Source organism: Epinephelus moara, chromosome 20 (assembly GCF_006386435.1).
Source record: "Epinephelus moara isolate mb chromosome 20, YSFRI_EMoa_1.0, whole genome shotgun sequence".
In the NCBI taxonomy this organism is placed as follows: domain Eukaryota; kingdom Metazoa; phylum Chordata; class Actinopteri; order Perciformes; family Serranidae; genus Epinephelus; species Epinephelus moara.
Genome location: NC_065525.1, coordinates 10,457,450 through 10,480,721, shown reverse-complemented (window position 1 = coordinate 10,480,721; position 23,272 = coordinate 10,457,450). Strand labels below are relative to the sequence as shown.

General features: G+C 41.9%; 1 protein-coding gene across 3 annotated transcripts in view; it reads right to left on the bottom strand.

Annotated features, from left to right (window-relative positions):
- The window catches only part of znf423 (zinc finger protein 423), a 186,087-nt gene that overhangs the window by 131,424 nt on the left and 31,391 nt on the right, over window positions 1-23,272 (bottom strand). For 2 of the 3 annotated variants that reach the window (XM_050073551.1, XM_050073554.1), the window contains exon 3: window positions 4,885-5,094. In XM_050073551.1, coding sequence (XP_049929508.1) covers window positions 4,885-5,094 — 210 coding nt within the window. The remainder of the gene's footprint in view (window positions 1-4,884; window positions 5,095-23,272) is intronic. The other variant, XM_050073552.1, reaches the window with a different exon arrangement.

Below are 23,272 nucleotides of genomic sequence, written 5' to 3'. Positions count from 1 at the left end.
CATCTCGGACTCTGAGGACCTCAGGGACCGGCCTCCTGCTGGTGCCCAGAGTCAGGACTAAACATGGGGAATCAGGGTTCCAGTTTTATGCAGCTAAAATCTGGAACAGTCTTTCTGAAGATGTGAAACAGGCCTCTACTCTGACAATGTTCAAATCTAGGCTCAAAACAGCTCTATTTCACTGTGCATATGACTGAAAGGATCTTATCTGTACTCTTCTCTTTTAAAGTTCATTTTATAATGATTATTTATGTTTTTATTTTGTATTGTGATTTTAATGCATTTTCTTGTTCTGTAAAGCACTTTGAATTACTTTGTGTACGAATTGTACTCTACAAATAAACTTGCCTTGCCTTGCCTTGGTTGTAGAAGAAGAAGACGAGACTGTCCACTAATGCGTTCCGTAACCTTGCAGTGTTACAACATTCAACATGCTCATAAAGTTATTTTAAGTATGATTGCTTTGACCATGGAGAACAGTGCAGCGCTACCCCACGACTGAATTTGCCACCTAATGTTAGCCAGAGTAGCTGTATGGTGAGTCAACTCATCTAATGCTAAAGGTAAATTAGCAAGTGACTGACTAACCAGGTATTTTATTAGATGAAATGACATAACGTGACTAAAAGTTACGTGAATTATAATTCATACATTTCCTCCCTCGTAAACATGATTTCTGCCTCAGTCATGTCAGAGAGATCTTCATCGGCGATAAATGACCAAAAGTTACTTCACAACATCTTCTCCTACTGTTTTGTTTGACAAACAACAGAAATTTCACACTGTGGGTGTAAAACTTGTACAGAAAGTACTGATACAACTGAGATTTTTGTTCTGTCAATTAGTGTTGTTTACACTTTCAGCTAAAACACTTCCAAAATGTTTTAAACTGTATATAACAAAGAGTTTTAACTGAAATTAAGATTTATTTGTCTATTTATTGTTTTATTTATTGACATTATTTTGATTACAATGGTTTTGAATCTACCTCAGATTTGTAAAATGTTCTGCTGTTTGGCAAATGTTGTTGTGATGCACTTAAACTTTCTCTCAGGAGCAAAAATCATCCTTTCACTCTTCATCCACCAGTTTCTCCTCCTTTTCCACAGTACAGGAGAACAGAGACTTGTTCATGTTCTTGCACTTCCCTGGAGTCCCTTCCATGTTTACTGTCTACCTGGTGTGCTGCTTCCTGTTTGGTGCTGATAAGAGCGTACCTATTGGTTGATGACAATGTTCACGTCATTGAACTTCAGTATTAGCCCCACTAAAACCTTACAATAATGTCAAACATGTTTGATGTTGTCAGAATGTCAAGACCCCAAAAAGACAGACTTGGTTTTATGACTGTCTTACACAAAAAGATCAAGATCATGAGAGCATGCACCAACTGAGGTAAAACTCTCATGACTTTGATTCGACACTGGAAATGTATTTGCAACAGTGAAATTGCTTAAAAAGTCATTAGGTGTGAGGTTGGCATGAAGTTGCCCAGTTCTCCTGACTTGTGAACTCGTTCACATCAGTATTGGCACAGCAATGTTTTGTGTTGATGACAGACCAGGAATGATTGTGGTTTACGTTCAACTTCTCTATGTTTTTGGTCAAAATAAATCATAGCTTGCTACTTGTGGTAAGATGGCCCCCGCCTGTCACCCCCAACCAAGATGGCTGATGTCTGAGTTATGTTTCTGCTCAGGGACAAACACATACACCAAACTACAAAATGCATGAACACATTAACTCTCTCATGCAGATCCAGCGTGGCGTGTGTTTATCCCCAGTAGGCTGTGTGTTTTTTGTGTTTGTGTGTGTGTGCGTCCCATGCCCTCCTACTAAACTGGCTCCCCGGGGTCTCTACCAGAGAACTTAAAAGGATTCTTTAGTCCATGTGTTTTAATTTAGCCTTCTCCTCAATAATAACCAGAAAGCTGTGGTCCCACCACGAACTTCATACACACATACACTCTCCGGCATACACATCAGACATGTACAACCGTATACACAATAACAAGCACCAACACATAGTGGAACATACACAAACCCCCGCATGCAAGTGCACACACATCCCGCCGAGCTGGGGGATTACTCTGCAATCTCAACCACTCGTTCTCCAGGGGAAAACATGTTTTATCATTTCATTTCATTTCTTTCTTCTGCTCCCTCTCACCCTCCCTCCCTCCCTCCCTCTGCTTTCTCGCTCAGCAACATGTAGCCCTCCCCAGACTCCTGTGCTGAAATCACAGGCCACATCCCGCGCTCTGACAGCAGCCCTGCGCTTTTGGCGGTGTGATTCTCTGTGTGTGTACTGTGTGTGTGTCTGAATGTGACACGGCATGCAGAAGTAAATGACTGTGTGTGTGTGTCAGGGAGAAAGGGAACAAAAAAAGGCATGTAACATTTTAAAAAGCATAAATAGGTTTTCCATTTTGAAAAAAAGAAAGCGATTACATGTATGGTAGGTTACATCATGGCTTACATTGAATAAGAGTAGGATTAAAAAGACTCTATAATAGCTCGGGCTAACAAGGCTAAGGTTGAACAGTTCTAAACCTTTATCTCTGAAAGCAGGGGCACAACCCAGGCAAATGTTTGGGGAAAAAAAAGAGAGAGAGAAAACGGGGCCTCATATTGGCACATTTTGCAGAGACATCTATAAACCTCCCATAATGGCACTAATACAGTACACCGCCACTGCCCCAAAAAACCCTGAGTGGAGCACCTTTTAGCTACCGTAAGATAGATGGATACCTTTCCTTAGGACAGTCGGCTAGCTGCCTGTGACTGTCATTCATACAACCGCAGGTGTAACTGTCAGGGCCTCAATGGGCTTCTTAGCCTGGCCCCCTCAGAGTCTAGGATCACCGCTGTCTGAGAGAAGAGTAAAACACTCCTACCGAGGCTCAGAGTTCTCTTGCAGTGCAATTCTGTAATATTCCCATTGTTTGTGTTAACATTATTTACACGTGTTTGACTACTGTAAATTTCAATTATAATAGACCACCAGGATCCTCCAGTGTTTAAGATGTATACTGCATTTCCAAGCATCTCTTCAAGACTGTGTGCGAGACCAAAGTCCAGTGATGCTGGTGGGATTGAGTGTCAAGCCAGCGGGTGAATAAGAGGTTGCTGAGGCAGGGGTCTTACCGTCTACATTACACAGTCTCTGGAAACACTATCTTTACCAGTTTAAACAAAGCCTTCTATCCCCCCTCTCCCTATTTCTTCATCCCCCTATCAAAAGTAAACACACACACTCTCACACGCTAAGAGGCAGACTGCCTTGCAGAAGCAAGAAAGTGTGTGTACGTGTGAATGTGTATGTGTGTGTGAGTTGGCTTGTTAAGCGAGCGTTTGGATTAATCTGTAGGAACCAGATGCCCCTGCCGCGTTCCTTTCAGCCCCTCCATTAATTACACCAGTACTAATAACGGCTTTTGTGTGTGTGTGTGTGTGTGTGGGTGTGTGTGTGGGTGTGTGTGTGTGTGTGCATGCACAAGTCTGTCCCCTGTGGGACACATGGGTATAACTGAATCCAATAGCTATAGGTATTGAGAAACAGGGGAGAGTCTGAGTCATCCAGAAACCTACAAGACTGGTAATGTTTGGAGGCCTATCACATCCCTGCAACTTTTAACTGTTTCATCTGTGCCACCCTGGTCTATAATCACCTACAAATAAGAATCAGTGTTTGTTCATTACCTTAAAATTTGCTGTTTAAATCTACAGAGGGAGAGGTTCTTTGTCAGTGGAGATCGCCAATGTGCTACAATAACGATAGACTGTGGAAACAATGGATGTAGCTACCGTGACGTCACCCATTGGTTTGTGAGCACCCGTTTTGAAGCCTTAAGTTCACCATCTCGGCTTTTTGGAACCAAATGTGGCCATATTTGGGCGAGAGGCTGGAGCTGTGGAGCGAGGGGTGGATCTTACTGAGAGGTCGAGTACACAATCGGCAGACAGCCTGTACCTCAAAGCCGCCCCCATTTATATGCGTAGCTTTAAGCCTTGATAAAATGTAAACGGGTCAGTTATATAGGCCTACATATAAATTCAAAAGGTGAAAACACACAGCAGGCGCAAGGGTAATGGCCTATCTCCAACATGCCTAAAAAGCAATAGAGAAACACTGATTTGTTTGTGTTTTTTGTGTAAATCACCAGGTCCATTTGTTTTGGAGAGGAAGAGACCTCTCCGTTAAAAACCTCCTGAACGATGAACACTGATGGGATTCTAATCAGGAGATGTTTCAGCTGGTTGCAATATGCAGTTAGCTGCTATATGCCACTAAATCTCCCTAAATTTCACACACTGTTCCTTTAAGTGGTGGTAAAGTCGTGTAAAGATTATGTAATAACAGTAATGATTTAGTTCTACCTCATAATTATGGTAGCTGCATGGATGAAAGACTACTGATTTTTTTTTTTTTTTTTTAAAGTGCTCATGTTTAGTTTTCTGAAAAGCTACACTGTAGAAACTTTGTCCTTGGGTGAAGGAAAAACAAATTTGACTGTTAAGAAAATTGTAACTTTAATGCTATGAACTGCTAGCTACTACAGGAGACACTGTCAGATGAATTTTCCTTTCCTTCTTTTGGTTTTCTGTGCTTTTCCTTGTGCTTTTATTTGTCTCTTGTCAACTATCTCAATCAAAATATTCAGGCTTCTCACTACTCCTTTCCACCACCACCATGTCCAATGTGGAAATACAGCACTCCAAATGTGTATATGTACCTATGACATATTATAATGTTGGACATGGCTGCTCTGTTTCTGTGGCTTTACTACATTATACGTATATGTAGTGTGAAATAGTGCTGTGAGGCTGGTCAGTTAGAATGAACACATTCAGTATATCATAATATCCACATGAAAATCTTACCAGCTGGGCAGTGGTTGGTTCTGTGTTCAGTGAGCTCAGCCAGACAGTCAAAGTCCTGTTGACAGTTGTCACAGGTGAAGATGGACTCGTCATCTAGGTCATCGTCATGATCTCTGTCATCGCGCTCATCGTGTTCCTCTTGTTCTCCATCCTCTGCGCCTGCCCCCTGACCTTCTTTGGGCTCTGCCTCTCTGTCAGATGCGGGGACTTCTGAGGACATACAATGCATATAACTTGAGCTCAAAAGCTGGTTGTTATCAGCTGCACATTTCAAAGATCTCACTGACATATTTTCTTGGTCTCTCTTCCTGCTATATTTTATGACTGATATGAGCAACTTAATTATACTAAGTGTGTGGAACATCGCTCCAGTATGTGACTGGAGTGTGTGTGAACGTGTGTGTCCTGTTAGCAGACAAGCAGAGTATGAGAGGGGACCAGTGGAAGGCTGTGTCGGCCCAATCCTCACTGCTCCATTGTGTCTCCATTTTCACACCTTATTATCACATTATAAACGCTGAGGATCCAATAGGACTGACACTGAAGACACTGGCTTGGGAGGGGAGGGGAGGAGGAGAGGAGAGGAGAGGAGAGGAGAGGAGAGAGTAATATAAAGTCTTTGCAAGGCACGAAAGGAAGGATAAAAACAAAGAGTGAGGGAAAGACAGTTGAAAAGCCCAAGAAAGGTATAGGGGGAAAAACAGGAATAAGCTGAATGAACTTAAATGGCTACAGATACAGTGAAGGAAATTCACATCCAACATTAGGTATTCAATTGGGTTGAGAAAGAACGGTGGAAACCTTTGATAATTAATTCAATAGGAAAATATTGGTGCCTAATAACAAAGTAAACACTTCTTTCTGATCATTCATAAATACAGAATACATTAAGCCTCTGCTACTGCTACGTTCTGATGTGAGTGCAGTATCCTTATATAGATTGTTGCTACAGGCTGCAATGTGAAGTCACTGAACACAACAATCATCCATTGTTACCGGTAGTAGTAGCCTGCATATGATATGTTTAGGAAACACTGATAAATTGTAACATCTACCGATAGTCTGCATATGAGGTGTTGAGGGGACATCTGTGATTTGTAGCTACAAAAAAAAAACCTGGGGTTACACTTAAGCTACTTACTACTAACTTGTATTAACAGGCGGAACCAGTTATTCTCCTTCGAGATTTGGCATAAATTTAATTTTCTCAATAAGGTTGGAGAGAAGAAATTCTTCTGTTACATTTCTGGAAGATTATATTCTTCACAGCAGGCAGAATCACTTTGAGCAAGTCAAAAGAAAATTACATTCTAATCAAAAGCTTTAGGGCATGTAAATGCACACATCTTATCATTTCACTTTATTGAGCCTTAATGTCAACAGTTAAGTTGGAATCTCTAATTAGAATTATTTTAATAAATTAAGAAATATTGTCCGTGCAACCACAGCTAATATAAGTAGCTTGACTGATGAGGAACACTGAGAACATGATTCCGGGAAAAAAAGAGACAAAGGCTGAAAAGGTGTGAATATTCTGCATCGATGAAGAAAGCTGATAACACAGGATCATCAGTCAAAGCCCCAAGAAGTGCCATAGAGTTTAATCAACCACTCCACAAAGAGAGTGGATCTCAAAAACACTGAGAAAAAAGGTTTCCAAAGGATTCATTGCAGGGCTGTTGCACTGGGTTGATTGTGTACAGTATGTGTGTCTAATAAACGGGTAACTCACAAAAGTTAAATCTCCTTACTAACTTTGAATTGCTGGCCATTACAGAGAATCAATATGCTCCATTACTTTTAATGAAATGAAATAGACTTCCTTTACTGAGAGCAGTTATGGGTCAAAAAAGATTAAGCTCTAACTCAGTTTTGTCCATTAGGAGCTTTTAACATCATTTTATGTGTGCGAGCGGCAGAAAATATATTTCTCTCTTGATGTGTCTCTTGATGATGTGCTATTCTTGGCACTTCATCGATATGATTCTGTTTCTGATTTATGATTCTGTTTTTTATTAAAAAGAGTCTGAAACCAAAAACCTGGTGTGTCAGCTCAGCATCAGCATATCTGAGCAATCACAAACCGTTCCACTGGTTTTCTGTGTGATCATTTCAGGTCAAATAAAACAAAAGTCAAAAGAGTAACAGCAGCTTAGTCAATAAGCTGAAGCGATGAAGTGTGTTTGTGAGACAGATTAGGGTGAGGTGCACAGTCTCCATCTCACTCTGATTTATTATGGGAGAGGTGTGATGGGAGAGAGGGATGGAGGGATGCTGGGAGGTGGGGAACGAGGGATTGAGGTGATGGGGTGTTTGGGGGGGGCTGCAGGAGAGGAAGACAGTGATAGAGAGATAGAAGGAGGGATAGATGAAGGGATGGTGAAGAAGAGAGGGAGGGTGTTGGCCATCTGTCCAGTGGTGAGAGCACCGTCTGGCCAGGGAGAGAAAGTGGCCCCTTGGCTGACAAAACACACGCACACACACGTGCACACTCACATACACACGCCACATGTATGCACAAATTGTGCACAACACTCACACAAACATACACAGGTATGCATGCACATGCAAACGCACACAGATGCGCACAGACCAGAGGCACGCTAACTTGATACGTAAATAAGCTCACACAAACATACATGTGCATGCTGTAAAAATAAAGTTGTGTTGTATGACTGACAACAATTCAACCAGATATCACATAGATGTGATCAGAATGTTGCTCTACCAACTTGAGTAACTTCAAAGCACAGGACAAGATTATGTGCTGCAGTTGCTTCACTACAATAAACATAAAGTGGTTTTTGGTATATGACGTCATGCAGGACAAAATAGCACCACCACTTTTTTCATGCTTTATGTTCATAATACGCTACACATCAGCTGACAATTGATTGAATGTGAACTAGAGTTCTCAGTACTTTTAAGGGTACCGACTAAATTACATCTGCACTGACGTGTACCAACTCACGTTAAATCCATCAGTGCTGAATGCTGGTACCTGAGAGAGCATCTGGGTGAGCTCGCTGGGGTTAGGCAAGAGGCGAAAGTGTCCCCTGTAGCCTGGAAGCCAGCCATCGAGCTCCACAGCAGCTCTGTCTACCGCTCCGGCAGCTTCCCAGTGAGCCAAAACTATGTGCAGTGCAGCACCGGTTTGCCGCCTTCGGTTTCTGGACTATATTATTTTCTATATTAATTTAGTAATAGCCTAGTGTCACTGCTGGATAAGAACACACGCAAGCAGACAGACAATTAGCTCTAAGTGTCATTAGAAAGGAGCAGAGGAGTAGAGCTGCTTTTTAGGCAAGTACGTCGCTCCTGCAACTTGCTCAAAAATTAAATCTTTGTTATTACAGAAAAAGTAAAGTACCAAAAGTTAGGAAAGAAATTCCATAGTAGTCCCCAACTGTACTTTACGGTATCATTGGGTGCTGGTAAGGAATTCTAGATACTGGAAACGGAACCAGTCCAGATTTGAATGGTACCCAACCCTAACGAGAACAGTCTGATCTAATATCTTAACTCAGTGACAAAGATCAAGGCCAGGACCAGTATTTCGGTCAAATCATTAGATCTACCCAAGTTTATTTTTCACATTTGTTTTAAAATGTTGTTTTATATGTTTTTCTTATTCCCCAATTTTAGGAGTGGACACAAAATTTCTGATACTCAGTCCTCCACTTTTCCTGTCATTCTCATCTCAGTTATGGCAAAAATACAAACTTCACACATTTATAAATGCTTTTTGGTGAGAAGCACTTGGAGGTGTAGTTGGGTTGCAAGACACAATTTAAAACTGAGTATAAATTATTTTTTGTACGATAAAATTCACACAATAAACAGTATCATGTTTCCATTTATTCTTAGTTTTAATGGCATCTAGTGATGTTGCAGATTGCAACCAGCTGAAACTTCTCCCATGTGCTGAGCGTGCAGAGCTAATCTCCTGGTTAGAATTCTTTCAGTGTTCATTCTTCCGAAAGTTTTTACCAGGAGCTGAATTATCTGCTGAGGTCTCCTCCTCTTCAAATTAAACTGACTAGGTAATTAAAACCAGTAATAACACAGAATAAACTGTTACAAATCAGTGTTTCTTTGATGCTGTCAGCTCACTGCAGATGGGCCTCAAGTCCAGCACCTGCTTACTCTCAAGATCTAGATGTTCAGGAGGTTTTTCCTGGAGCCGAATTATCAGCAGAGGTCTCCTCCTCTCCAAAACAAACCAGCCCAGTGATTTCAACTGGTAAAACACTGATTAAAGCAGATTCATGTGCAACATTCCACTACGGTGGCACATACCAAAAAGGCGAAAACGCATATGGCCATATCTAGAGCCAGTGTTTGACTTGTCCATTCTGGGCTACTGTAGAAACATGGCAGTACAATATGGTGATCTCTGTAAACGAGGACCCGCTCCCTACGTGGATATAAAGGGCTCAATCTAAGGTAACGAAAGCACAACAAGACGTAAATTCTACACACTGGGCCTTTAAAATATTGTTCTTTTACTGAAGAGAAAATTCCACTTCTTTTTTAAAGGAATTTTGTATAAAGTGTTAACATCTTATAATAATTCAAATCTCTTATTTTTGGGACAAAAAGACTCCACAAAGTATGGATTGGAACAAGATAAATGCTCTCTTCAAATTGGAATGTGTTGTCTCAGTACAGCATCTCCTTCATGCCTTTGAAAGCAAGCGTACACGCACAAACAACGGGCACACACACGCACACACACACACACACGCACGCACACGCACAGGCACACGCACACACACACACACACACTCCCCAGGGTGCCCTGATGCTAGAGGTGAGGGCAGTGCCAATTCCAGTGCATGCCAACACAACCTGCTGTCATAGCAACAGAGGGAGGAGCCAGATGAAACCTCTCCATCTTGCACCCCTCTGTCCTCATCTCTCACCCCATTCTCTTTGAGTGCTTGTTTTTTTCTTGTATACTCATCCTTTTATTTGGTCTTCAGGCCTCAGTCACAGTGCAGTGGGATAAAGAGAGAGTATGGGTGTCAGAAGAGAGGGAGATAAAGAGACGAGAGAGGCGAACACAGTTGGTGGTGTTTCTATTTGCACATGGGTCTCTACACACGGACAGGATAATTATGTGTCTTCTTATGGATCTCAGAGAGAAGCAGATGGGGGGCCTAAAAAGAGTAACTGTCACTGTAAGATCCTAATAGATACTGTAGCTGTTATGATCATTACCACTCTGAAACTGTTGCAAAAGGCCTGCTGGGTAGGCCACAGTGTGCATGTGTGTCTGTCAATGTGTGTGTATGTGTGTGTGTGTGTGTGCTTGTGTTGTGTTTTTAGCATCATGTCATGAAGTCATGACGCTAAGTTTTTCAGTACAAAGGCAGGCCTAAAATAGTACATTCTCAATGAGTCACTACCAAAAGCACAGGTGCACACACTGGGTTTGCTAAATCTGACAACAAATCTGCAATCTGTCCCATCTCCATTTGCCCTTCCATCCACACATTTGTTACATCCAAAAATGAGCTCTGTGAAAACACTTCTCAGAGTGAGTAAATCTGAAAACAACTGCCTCATGTTGTGGACAGAGGGAAGGAAGCCTGTCCAAAAGGAAGACACTCAAACACATTTGAGCCCTTGTTGGCAGAAACATTAAGAAGCCCACTTGCTGTTGTCTCAGTCTGTTATCACTCATTTTATATGTTAAAGCAAAGCACAATACAGCTGTTTTCATTAACCTAGATTTATGATTATGTTGTCAGAGATCTTTGCAAGCACAGAATAACGATTCCAGTGATTTCTTTCAGTGTGGCAGCACAGAAATTATTGTTCATTTATGATCCACAATCTAACAGAAACAGAAAAATGTTCATCAGTGTTTCTCCAGCGTGTACAGAAAAGTTTTTAAAACCAACTGAGACTGCTAATGTTGATGCAATTTTTACATGTAAAATTGTTGGGTGTTTCCGCATTACATTAGCTGGACATTAGGGTTGTAACGGTTTGTGTATTCGTACAGAATCGTCTCAGTCCAGGGGTCACGCATCAGCAGCCGCATGGAGAATACATGGTATGTACGACACGTAGATTAATGCACATGATGTAAAAACTCAAACGCAAGTTCCGGGCAGAAACATTTAGCCATATGCCGTTAGCAACAGGTGCTGAGGTTTACACAACAAGCAAGTGCAAAAAAAACACCAAAGCTGAAAGACCCGCCTGCAGGTTCCCAGTCAGCTAAAATAGCAACAAAGAGTTGTGTATAAGACAAGGATGGTGAGTAGTTGTTGCTCCACCATTGTAGGGTATGTGAATGGAAACACATCCAACATGCTAACACACAGTATGAAGACACACAGGAATGATGAATGTTTAGGTGCTTTGAATCTTTGCGGGGCGTTTTCATATTAGGTACAATTGATTCACACCGCGCCCGAGTACATTTACCCCCCTTTCTTCTCCAATGCTGCTCAGCTTTCACGCAGTCTTCACAACGAGGAGAGGTTCTGCTCCTGGCTGAAGGAGGAGCTGCTGCTGTCAGGTGCAAAGCTCTCCACCTTCCTCCAGACTTCCAAGTGCTGTCTGATATAGAGGCATAAGTATTAAATTGAGATACTTTAAATAGCAGTCCACTTCCATGTTGTTAAGTTGGTGTTCACACCTGATGTGTACCGTACCGGAACACACATGAACTATACGTATACTACAAAGTGGAATTTGGGGTCAAGTCAGATGTTGGCACGGGTACCTTATGTGAAAATCCCCTAACTATAGCTATAATGGACCTCTTTGCAACACTCCTCATAACGGACAAGTTTTATTTTGTATTATTCAATTTATTTTGTATTTTCAATTTCATATCATAAGAGATGATTTTCAGTTTTATAGCCTTGTGACCTGTTACCTTTTGGGAAAGTATTTGTTCAGTGTTTGTACAGTGTAAAACAGATGTGTTTGAAATGTTTCTTATTTTTATAATGAAAATAGTTCACCAAAATTGCCAGTGGGCAAAATTCTCCCTCCAGTCCCCAGCAAGAGGATTTTGTCTGTCTTTGACAGTTTACATTTAAAAAAAAAAATACATATCCTCATGCATTTGTTGTTTTTTGGCTGTACCGAACTCACAGTGAACCGTGGCTTCTTAACTGGGGTATGAACTGAACTGTGACTTTTGTGTACCCTTACAAACCTACTGGACATAGCTTTATAAATTCATCTGTCTTGCTCATCTTTCCTGTGTTTTTCACAAAACTCCCTCACATCTCCTTTCTCCTTTTCTACAACACCCCACCCCCGCCCCAACCACACCAGAAAGAAGCAGCAGGCCTACTTAATGAAAGCAGGCAACTCCCATGGGTGCTTAGGGTGCAGAGGGGTGTGTGTGTGTGTGTGTGTGTGCGCGCGCTGGGGTATTGATTGAATAGTACGACAGTGGTCCCTAGCAAATAGCATGTGTGCACCATCCGCTCGCAGTCTTTCTTTCACACACAGAAACACACACAGACACACACACATCAGCAGCATATAGCTATAGTCACTCATAGGCATACGGACACACACGCATGCACACACACGCTCTACAGAGAACCATTATCTCTGAGTCACAGACTGTCCCTATGCCAGGAATAACTGCACATTTTCTCTCTCTCTCTCTCACACACACACACACACACACAAACACAAACCCTCCAATCCCAAGCCCAGACAGCCTGTTATATTCTTACGTCATCCAGAAACACACAATAAGTCAAAATCACATCCGGCAGTTCAACTACAGAACATATATTAAAAAAATACTAATTTCTCTACTAATCATTTTCACTTAAAAGCAAAAGATAGGTTTATTACAAGCCCTGAAGTCACAGAGCCCTGCTGATTTTTATTCTAGCCATGTAATGAGGGACTGAATCACACCTGGGATGCAGAGTGAATGCAATTAAAGGAAATTAACTAGCTGGTAGAACAGAATACCAGCAGTATTCTGGGTCCTGAAGACTGGGATTGAAAACCATTGTTGGGTCTGCAGGAAAAAGGGTGTATATATGCAGCAAAATAAAACTGAATGGAGTCTCCTTGGCTTCGCCACCTCCTTGTCGACAACATTATGATGTTGTGTCAAAACGTCAATATGGCGTCATAACCAGGACTATATTGTCTAGATAAAAGTGCTGGTCACATGATAAAAGAGCAGTGTAGCAGAGAGGACCATTTCCCATCATGCATCCACAGCTATTAACGCAGCATAAATACATTCTGGAGCCTATCCCAGCTGACAGTGGGCGAGAGGTGGGGCACACCCTGGACAGGTCGCCAGGCAATCACAGGGCTAACCGAAGAGACAGACAACCATTCACAATCCGATTCACACCTACGGGCAATTTAGAGTCACCAATTAACCTAACCTGCATGTCTTTGGACTGTTGGAGTACCTGGAGAAAACCCATGCTAACATGCAAACTCTGTACAAAAGGGCCCCATTTTTCAGAGTTTAGCGTCCTCTCATATGTGTACTGTTGCTATCTGATCACTTTTTTAAAAAGTCCTGACCTCACCTGTGCGCTGTCTTGCTGGGAGCTAAACTTCCATAAATGTTCCGACCACAGCAAAATTTGAAAAAAAAAAAAAAGACAATAAAGGCAGAGGGCAGAGCTTCTGCAGTTAAATTCACTGCCACACACTTCTAGTGACCCATACGTGATGATTGAGAGAGTGTATGAGTCTCTACATTGCTATTTAGTAAATCCTGCATAGTATACCTTTAAAACATACAGCAACAGCACCATAATTGCTTCTAACTATGTATCGCTCCTTACTATATTGATCTATGAAGGTCTGGGGCCATCACATATTCATGGACAATGAACTGAACCTGATGACATTCCAGAGAAAGTCATTCTATATACTAAGGCCTATTTTTTAAGATGATTTCCATATGCAATATGCAGGTATCTGTGTATGACAGCAAGAAACATCAGGCAAGGATGTGGAGAAAAGATGTTTTTACACCGTGCGTCTCTAGAGGAACAGTAATAAGCCATATTCTTGGCTGTACCCACCAGCCTCAGTAACCTGAGGACAATGGGCTGTTTATTAACAGATAAAAATATAAATATATAAATGGATACCTCAGGAATAATGAGGTCACTTTGCATATCTGCAGGAAAGATATATGCAGGTGGTGGTGTGTGTGTGTGTGTGTGTGTGTGTGTGTGTGTGTGTGTGTGTGTGTGTGTGTGTGTGTGTGTGTGCATGTGTGCATGTGTGCGTGCGCGCGCGTTTGTGTGCACCCTGGGTAATTAGATAAAGAGAAGTGAATTAGCAGAGTCCACAGTGCAGAATGATGTTACACAGCCTAACCACGCCTAGCTGAGACCCACTAATCACCACTCGTTAGGCTCACAGAAGAGTCTGTGTGGATGTTTGTGTGTGTTTGTAGCATGGGTGTGTTTGCTGGTTGTGTGTCTTTTCTCATTACCCATGTTAAAATGAGTTCATTGAGGTAATTAGTGAGCTAAATGATAATAAGCCCTAAACACACTGGATGGGAGAGAGAAAGACAGACAGAATAAGACAGAGGTTTTGTCCCTCTCTCCCTAATAAAGGGGATATGTACTGAACAGAGAACCTCCAACACTGGATCCATGTTTACTTCATATGGATACACTCCATCCCACAGTATGACTTTGGTTTCATGGCAGAGTTGTGAGCAGTTGCCAAGATACGCTCATGGAGACACAAACTAGAACACCAAAAATCAAACGCACAGTCAGCATGACCAATGTACATCTCTATATATCCTGTGGGAAGAAAACTAGGGAACTAATGAACACTGGGAAATGTTCCTGAACTGCCCCTGGGTGATAGAAGTGCACTGAAAGAGAGTGCCAGAGCTAGAGAGAGACTTAAAGGGGAATAAAACATACTGTAATACTGCAAAGGTAAGGTAGTTATTCAAGTGTTAGACTTGGCAGCCAGGAGCTGGTACTGTGGCCTGTCTGGGAAACACTCCGCAGCTCAGAGAGATGTATATCTGTCGGCCAAGCATACATAAAACACACGCACGCACACACACATATGTCTGTGTGAGCCTAAAACAGGCATCAAAAGGTGGAGAAAAAGTGTGTGTGCAGCTTCCAGCAGTATGTTTAGAAACTAAACAGTCCCGACACAAGGCTTTCATTCTGCTCCACATCGCGCTCCACACTGGACCAGGATTCACAGGCACCTGGCTGGGCACCACTACCTTCAGCAGGGCTATGAACCAGCCGTGAGGTTAAAGTCAGACCTGCATCACATGGCTTACCTTGTCAAGACCTTTTAGTCAGGACTATTCAGGACAAGTGACATGGGCATTATTCCGCTTCACTTTATTTTATTTTATATAAACTTCTTCCTGAGGTATTGCTGGGTGATACATTGAATTTATTCAACTGTTTGTTTTTGTGCAATGTGTATGATGTCTACACTGAAAAATTAAGCTATTACGATGTGCACAAAAAAGCTACTTTTGGTCAAAAACTAACATACAGGATGGTTGGCCACATATACTGTCTTAAGTCACAACAGTCCTAACATCTGTGGAGTGAATAGTTATTCTATATGCGCATGCAGCACAGGATAGGCAGTAGTTTCTCAAAATTCCCATGGGGATGAATCAGGTCTGGTTCGCTCCAATTTTCAATTTTGTTGTTTTTTTTTTTTAAAATGCAGACCATATAGTCTGTGTAATGTCATAAATAATGTATGAGCTGTGTTGGCATCACCCTATCCTGACTCTCGCCTGGCAGTTATGAGAAGAAATGTTATCTCTAGTTAACATATATGGCATATGACTGTTTGACAAATGTGTGTTACCACACTGAAAAGAAATACATAGTGTATACTATAAACTGTTGGCATGGTTCAAGCTCAGATCGGGCTTGGACAGAAACTATGTAGCTTCATGTAGTGTCAGTCCAGATACTTCTGATCCAATTTTAGCTCTACTCTTTATTAGGGCTGCAAGATATGCAAAAAAATTATAATGCGATTATTTTGACGGTAGACTTGCCTTTCATTTTCAAAAAAAAAAAAAAAGACAGGGATATGATTTTGCTGGGGTCTGTACCAAATAAGCATGTTCCCTTACATCTGACTTGTAGGACTGGGCATCTCTGTAGCACTACAGTGGTGAACATATGGTATGGCTGCAGTTACTGCAATCTGGATATTGCACTTGGCCATATTACGATTTCAATAATGTTTCAATTAAATGTGCAGCCCGACATTGCATACTAATCTGCTCTCATAATTTTTGTTTGTTGATGTATTGTTGAAGTATTATCTGGTTATGACAGGTGAAGCTACAGGGATCAATGGAACAGCGGATTCTACTTTATTCAATCTGTCCCCATCAAATTTGGCTGAAAACACCCTTAATTTAAACACACCATTACTGTGAGGTGATACTGCTGGTGAAACATTATCTGACAGCACAATAACTCACCTATCTGAGCTCAAAATGTTGAGAAGTGGGCAGATACAAAGAATGGTGGACACATTTGGCACAGAGTGCACACTCAAATGCACACTGACACACGGGCTGAACAGGTGCAGCTGGACACAACAACACAGGCCTGCTCTCTTGTCTCTCAAGAGAATGACTCCCCCACCCTTTCCTCACCCTCTGCCTCGCTCTGTTAGAGTGTGTGTGTGTGTGTGTGTGTGTGTGTGTGTGTGTGTGTGTGTGTGTGTGTGTGTGTGTGTTAGGTGGCTATATAAAGAGGCCATCTCTCCTCACCTCCTCCCCTCATCCTCCCACCTCATGTTCTTCCCCCCACCATGGCCTGTGTGTGTGTCTGTGTGTGTGTGTTTTCACAATACAAGGCCTCTCCCCCCCGGGAGGTGATCTGCTGAGCCACAGAGTACCCGTCACACACAAACACCTACACACACTCACACATGTATATGCACACAGCTACACACACAGACCCCTGGGACATGCTGCGGCAAGGGAGAGCAGCACCCAACACCAATGTCTGGAAACAGGATGATGAAAAAGCCACTCACGTCATGGAAGGTAGCAGATAATACACACTCACACACAAAGAAGCACACACACAAACACTATAGATACAAAAACATGCAATAAAATCAGCCCCATACACAATGTACAGACTCACACAAATTGTCAGAAAAGCACACTCACAAACAAGTTATCAGCTGCTCACGTATGTGGTGTTTTGGTGGACAGACACACACCAAGAAAAATTACACACACACGCACAAAGGGCTTAAATGCTGCAATACAGACAAAAACACAGATGCACTGTGCGCTGTCACAAGCAGGCAATAATAGTTCACACACATATATACACACACACACACACACACACACACACACACACACACACACAGGAACTGTTTTCCTGTGGTAGCCTTGGGGAAATTAAAACTACATTATGGACCTCCAGAGGGTAGCGGTGAGAGAGGGATAGGGGAAGAGGAAAAGAGAGAGAGAGGAAGCGAGAGAGAGGATGGAGAAGGGCCAGTGTCCTGTTTTTCTCAGCTCTGGCCATCAAGACATTACAGTGAACCTGGAGAACAGTGATACTGCCTGTAATCTCCCTCCATTCACTCACCTCCTCATTTATAACATGTTCCTTTTACTTTTCCTCGCAAACATTTACCTCACTGCCTAACATTCCTCTCACTCTCTAGATCTTATCTAGAGGTAGATAGATAAGATTATGTAAATAGATAAGATTATGTAAATCCAATCTCAAATCTAACTATCTTGATCTTAAGATTTAATTAATTTTTTGTGCTTGCCATTTTGCCTTTTGAACTAAGAACAAGCACAACTGAGCACAAATGCACCTCTTCCCACTGAGTCTTGCTCATAAGATTACGTGCAACAAGGCTATTTTATTTTTGTTGTGTTCTACTGCCTTAATTTGTCTTTTATTTCAGGCTTGTCTAGCTGTGTGACCAACATTTGTGTTCACAGCTGAACAATGTGTTGATATTACATCAATGTCATGATATGAGAATATTGTCTTAGGTTTTGGATATCATAATATCATAAGTGTTGTCCTTTACAGGTTTTAAAAGCTGCATTGTACAGTGATGTAATTTTCTGAACTTACCAGCCTGTTGTAGCTGCTCTATCATTTGCTTTTACCCAATTAGTAGAGGTCGACCAACAGTGGATTTTTAAAGACTGATGCCATAACGATAGTTCAGAGCAGGAAAAAGCCAGTGGCAATCAATCAGCCCACATCCAACCCCTCCTGAAAAAGAAATCGGCGCTCTCAAAAATGAACAATCTTTGACTTCATTAGAAAGTGGATAACCTGAATTAAATATCTAAGTCAAAGTGTTAGATAGGCCTACCTATATAAAGAAATGAATCTGGATCACTGAATATCAAACTCTAAGTAATACATACCTACATAAAAATAGAAATTTGGAACTGAACTCATACTCAAGAGTATTTAATGAATAAATCTGAAACTTAAAGTGATAGTGCACCCAAAAATGAAAATTCAGCCATTATCTACTCACCCTCATGCTGAGGAAGGCTCTGGTGAAGTTTTAGAGTCCTCACATCCCTTGCAGAGATCGTGGGGGCAGCGGCTAGCATACCTAATGGCTGACGGCGCCCCAGACTAACGTCCAAGAACACAAAATTGAAACCACAAAATATCTCCAAACTGCTCATCCATAGTGATCCAAGTGTGCTGCAGCCCTGACATAAAAAGTTGTTTCGAAAATGGCAGTTGTTTTTAGCCTCACTGTAGCCTGTAGCTCTGACTGCTTCTCACGTGTGCGCACTTGCGCGAGACCAGCAAAAGCATGAGCTTTGCTTACCAGTGTTTACATCACGTGACATGTGCACCGCAGGGGGAGACAACGGTAACCACAGTAGCTAAAAGATAAGTTGTACTACGGTCTTTTAGCAAAGGACAGCCCAACATGTCTGAAGACATGAAACTGAGGAGGAACAGCATTTCTTTGTTGAGCCGTATTTGTTTGAGCCCGAGTATACGGACGCGGAACTCAGGTTACTGGACGAAGCAGCCGCCGCAGCTCATGAGCCTAACCCTCAGCCAGCCGCAGAATACCGGAGTCGAGCACTGGAAACCTGGTGGTGTAGTGCCAACAGATGAGGAAAGTCTTTGCTGCTCAGACTGGGAATTGGCGATGCCTGCACTTGAGAATCTGGACTTCAGTACTGATGGAGATATTTTTTGGAGATATTTTGTGGTTTCAATTTTGTGTTCTTGGACATTAGTCTGGGGCGCCGTCAGCCATTAGGTGTTCTAGCCGCTACCCCCGCTGATCTCCGCAAGGGATGTGAGGACTCTAAAACTTCACCAGAGCCTTCCTCAGCATGAGGGTGAGTAGATAATGGCTGAATTTTCATTTTTGGGTGCACTATCCCTTTAACACCAAACTAAAAAACACATAGGTAGAAGGTATTTTTATTGTTCTGACTATTTTTTCACTCAAAGTCAACCTGTGATTCTCAGGTACATAAATGACATTAACTTGACTTTGTGTATGGAGCCTTCATACAAACAGTGATCAGAGATGGGGAGTACCTTTGGTTACTTGTATTTGAAATGAGTATTTCAATTACTTTTGAGTATTATGTAATTGGTATTTGCCAGGAATTAAAAAAAAATCACATGTAATGTAAAAGACTAATTTTCATTTAATTTAAAACAGGAAGTGGCTGCATTCACTGTCACTCTTGTGTTTGTAGTTGTTGTTGTTGCAGTCCAGCCAAAAATTTTACGTAAATACATCTTAAAATTAAGAACAATACACTCAGATATACTCACACAACAGAAGGAACCTGCTTTCTCTGGAGCTGTACCCACTGATTATTTAAAACAACCCTCACCTCTTCATCTCCAGTCGATGATGAATATCCCCGCATGACTGGTGGAGGCTGCACAGGCAGTGACCACTAGCAGAGCCGACTTCCACCAGTAATGATTGTTCATAAAATGTCTTATTGGTGCTTATTAATTGGTCAAACTGATATATCTGTTAACCTATGCCACTTAGTCATTACACCCACTTTAATGATCATTATCTATCAAAACTCTGATTGTGTAAATATCTTGTGAAAGCACCAAAAGTCAACTCTCACTTCAGGTTCTGGAGAAGATGCTAGGCAAACTATCAAACCTCTGACTCTTGCAATGACCTACAGTAAGGTAGCCTGAGGCTTAGAATAGTATGTCACTGTGGTGCATCTTTCCTATTGAACTAACAACTATACAGCTCATAAAGTGTATTTTTAACCTGTAGTTGGATTTGAACAGAGAATCTGGGTTGTTACACAAGAGGAAATACCTCTTCACTGACATTTTTCAAAATGGTAAACACTCCCACAAGAATACTGGAGAACAAGTGCGGACACACACACACACACACACACACACACACACACACACACACACACACACACACACACATATACACGCCGGAGTGTGGTGCTGAACATAAAATATGTGAACTGTGAAAATGCAATTTTTGTAGTTTGTTTAGAAGAGAAGTGACAAAGCATTCACATTTGTCATCTTTTATTTTTGTTGCTGTTTTAATGACATTTGGATTTGAAATTGCATTAACGTAAACTGAATTGATCCAACTATGTTCTTACACACACAAACACACACACACACTTTCTGTCATCTGATAGGTGGAGGCAACTTTCTGGCTAGCCAGTCATGTCTGTGTCCCCACACACTCATAAACACAAACACACATGCGCACACACTCACATTCACACAGTGCTTAAGCTGAGAATAACAATAATGCAGTAAGGTCTCAGTTTCTCAGTTTCAGCTTGGGGACCTGACAAACCTTTTCCATGATGACTCACTGGCTCTTTCTGTATGTGACTCTGTGTGTATGTTGTCCAAGAGAAACAGTAAGTGTGTGTGTGCGTGTAGTCTATAGTAGACTGTCAGACAAGAATTGAGAAAAACAAGACTCTGGAGATAGGAGGACGATTTCAACACAGACATTCACAAAGCACACACACACACACACACACACACACACACACACGTCTCTCTAAAGTGCACTTTTGCATGTGTCTCCTGTCTGGTTTGTTCTCTGACACGAGACTGGACATAGGTTAAAATCTGAACAGATGACTCTTAAAACAGGGCAACTCTGCTGCTACCTGCCCTTCCCAACTCTCCCTCTCTCATTTCCTTTCTCTATCCTTGGCAACTTTGCTCTTTTTCTTCTCCAAGCACACTAGGGGAGCTAGGGAACAAGAGAGGAAACAAGGAAGGAAGGGGACAAGTTGTTTTTCTGTCCCGCTAAGGGCTGGTGTGAGCAGCGTGAAAGAGAGACAGAAGGTGTTGGGGCACCTTTGACCTGAAAGGGCTCCTCTCTGGGCGGACAGACCAAGGAAGAGGGAGGAAAAGGAGGAAAGGAAAGGACGAGATGTAGGAAGAGGGGAGAATAGGTTGGCTCAATGCTATTCCCTTTGAGTCACCCTCCCACCTCCCTCCGCCTTCCCTCCCACGGGTCTTTCCAAACTCAACACACATTTTCCAGAGAAAGTGAAAGAGAGACAGAGCGACAGAGACAGAAGAAAAGAGTAAAGAAAGGATAGAAAAGGGCTGAAGTTTGTGAATTTAACAGCAGGATGGAGAGGTATATTTCTCCATTCTCTCCTTTTCTATCCTTCTTTTTCACCCCGTCCTTGTCGACACTATCTCCCAGGGAGTAAAGGAAACAAGGTCTTTTTCTTTTGAATCTGCTTGACTCAGGGATAGGCAGCAATTCTTACTCCTTCTTTCTCTCAAACACACACACACACGCGCTTTCTCTAATATGAGCACAGATAAAAAGTAGAAAAGGGACAGAAAAAGGGAGACAGTAGATGACAAAGAAAGATATGTAGAGATTTAGGATGGCAGAAAGAGAAGAGCATGCAGAGAAAGAAAGAAAAAGTGATGCAGAGGATGCTGGGACAGGGAATTGATGGTAAAATCCAAATTGAAAGAGTGGCTGAGTAAGGGAATATGGGACAGTATGTTTTTATGGGAGGAAGAGTGTGAGATAGGTGTGTGTGTGTGTGTGTGTGTGTGTGTGTATCATGGGACTCTAGCTTCCTGCAGGAACTGACACACACAGCAGTTCTAGCGAGCCACCCAGGACCTCAGTCAGCACCCCCCTTAACACGCACACGAGAGATACACACACACACACACACACACACTCACACACAGAGTGCCCCTGGAGGAGAGTTAGCACAGGTCTGACGAGGAGGGGGGGCAAGGATGGGAGGGTTCAGTACGTCATAGACACCCCAAGGGTCATACTTTCCTATCCTTCTATCCCTGTAGAGCTGAACGAGAGACAGGGCAGGAGAGGTAGAGAGAGAGATAACTGCATATTTACCACATTCAGCAGTATCTTATTTCCCTGTTGGGATCTAGTCAGAGGAAGTGTTTAACTGTTCTCTGATAGGCTGCAAACCAGAGCAGAAAAACTAGCTACAGCTGACAAACAACTACAGTAGTCAAACTGTTTTGCCATGGTTTGGGAAAATGTGCTGTTTGGTCTTTACTAAGTGTTAATAACAACAGTGAGAGAAATGTCAATAGCCAAGTTGTGCCATGGTTACCATATGGAGCCAGCAGATGCACCACTTTTTCACCCAGAAGTCTGTGACTCACTACAGCAGTTATGATACTGATGAAATGATGGTACTATCCAGTCCATACATAGCCACTCCAATCATGTCAAATACCTTGAATTCTTAAATGATGAATTGATTGATTGATCAATCAGTCAATGGACAGACCATTAATCTGCAATAATAGCGGTAACTGATGAATCACTGAGGGATTTTCTAAGCAAAGATGACAAGGACTCACTGGTGCCACTCTCTCTAATGTGAACAGTTTTTGGTCTTCTTTGCCTTCTGAATATCTCTGGATATTAGACAACTGGTTGGAAGAAAAAAAAACCAAAATATTGGGCTTGGGGAACTATTTACTTGTATCCTCTAGCCCAAACAATTAATCAAGAAAGTAATTAATAGATAAATCAATGCTTGTCATTTGCAGCTGAAGTGAATTCCAAAGCTTAACCAGGGATGGACAAATTATCGTTACATAGACACCTTACATGCTGATTATCTGCTGAATTCCATTTAATATAATATATCATTAATGTCTCTGTCAATAAAGACATACGTATTACCACATCATGTGCCAAACAGATGTGTGTTTTCCTAAATTCTAATTCATAAAACCACACTGACAGTCCCAAATATGGTTAACTGCCTCAATGAAAATTGGTCTCAATTTCTGAGGTGCTAGGTTTCACACTACATGCTTATTATTTTCATAAAAATATGTGCTTTCATCAA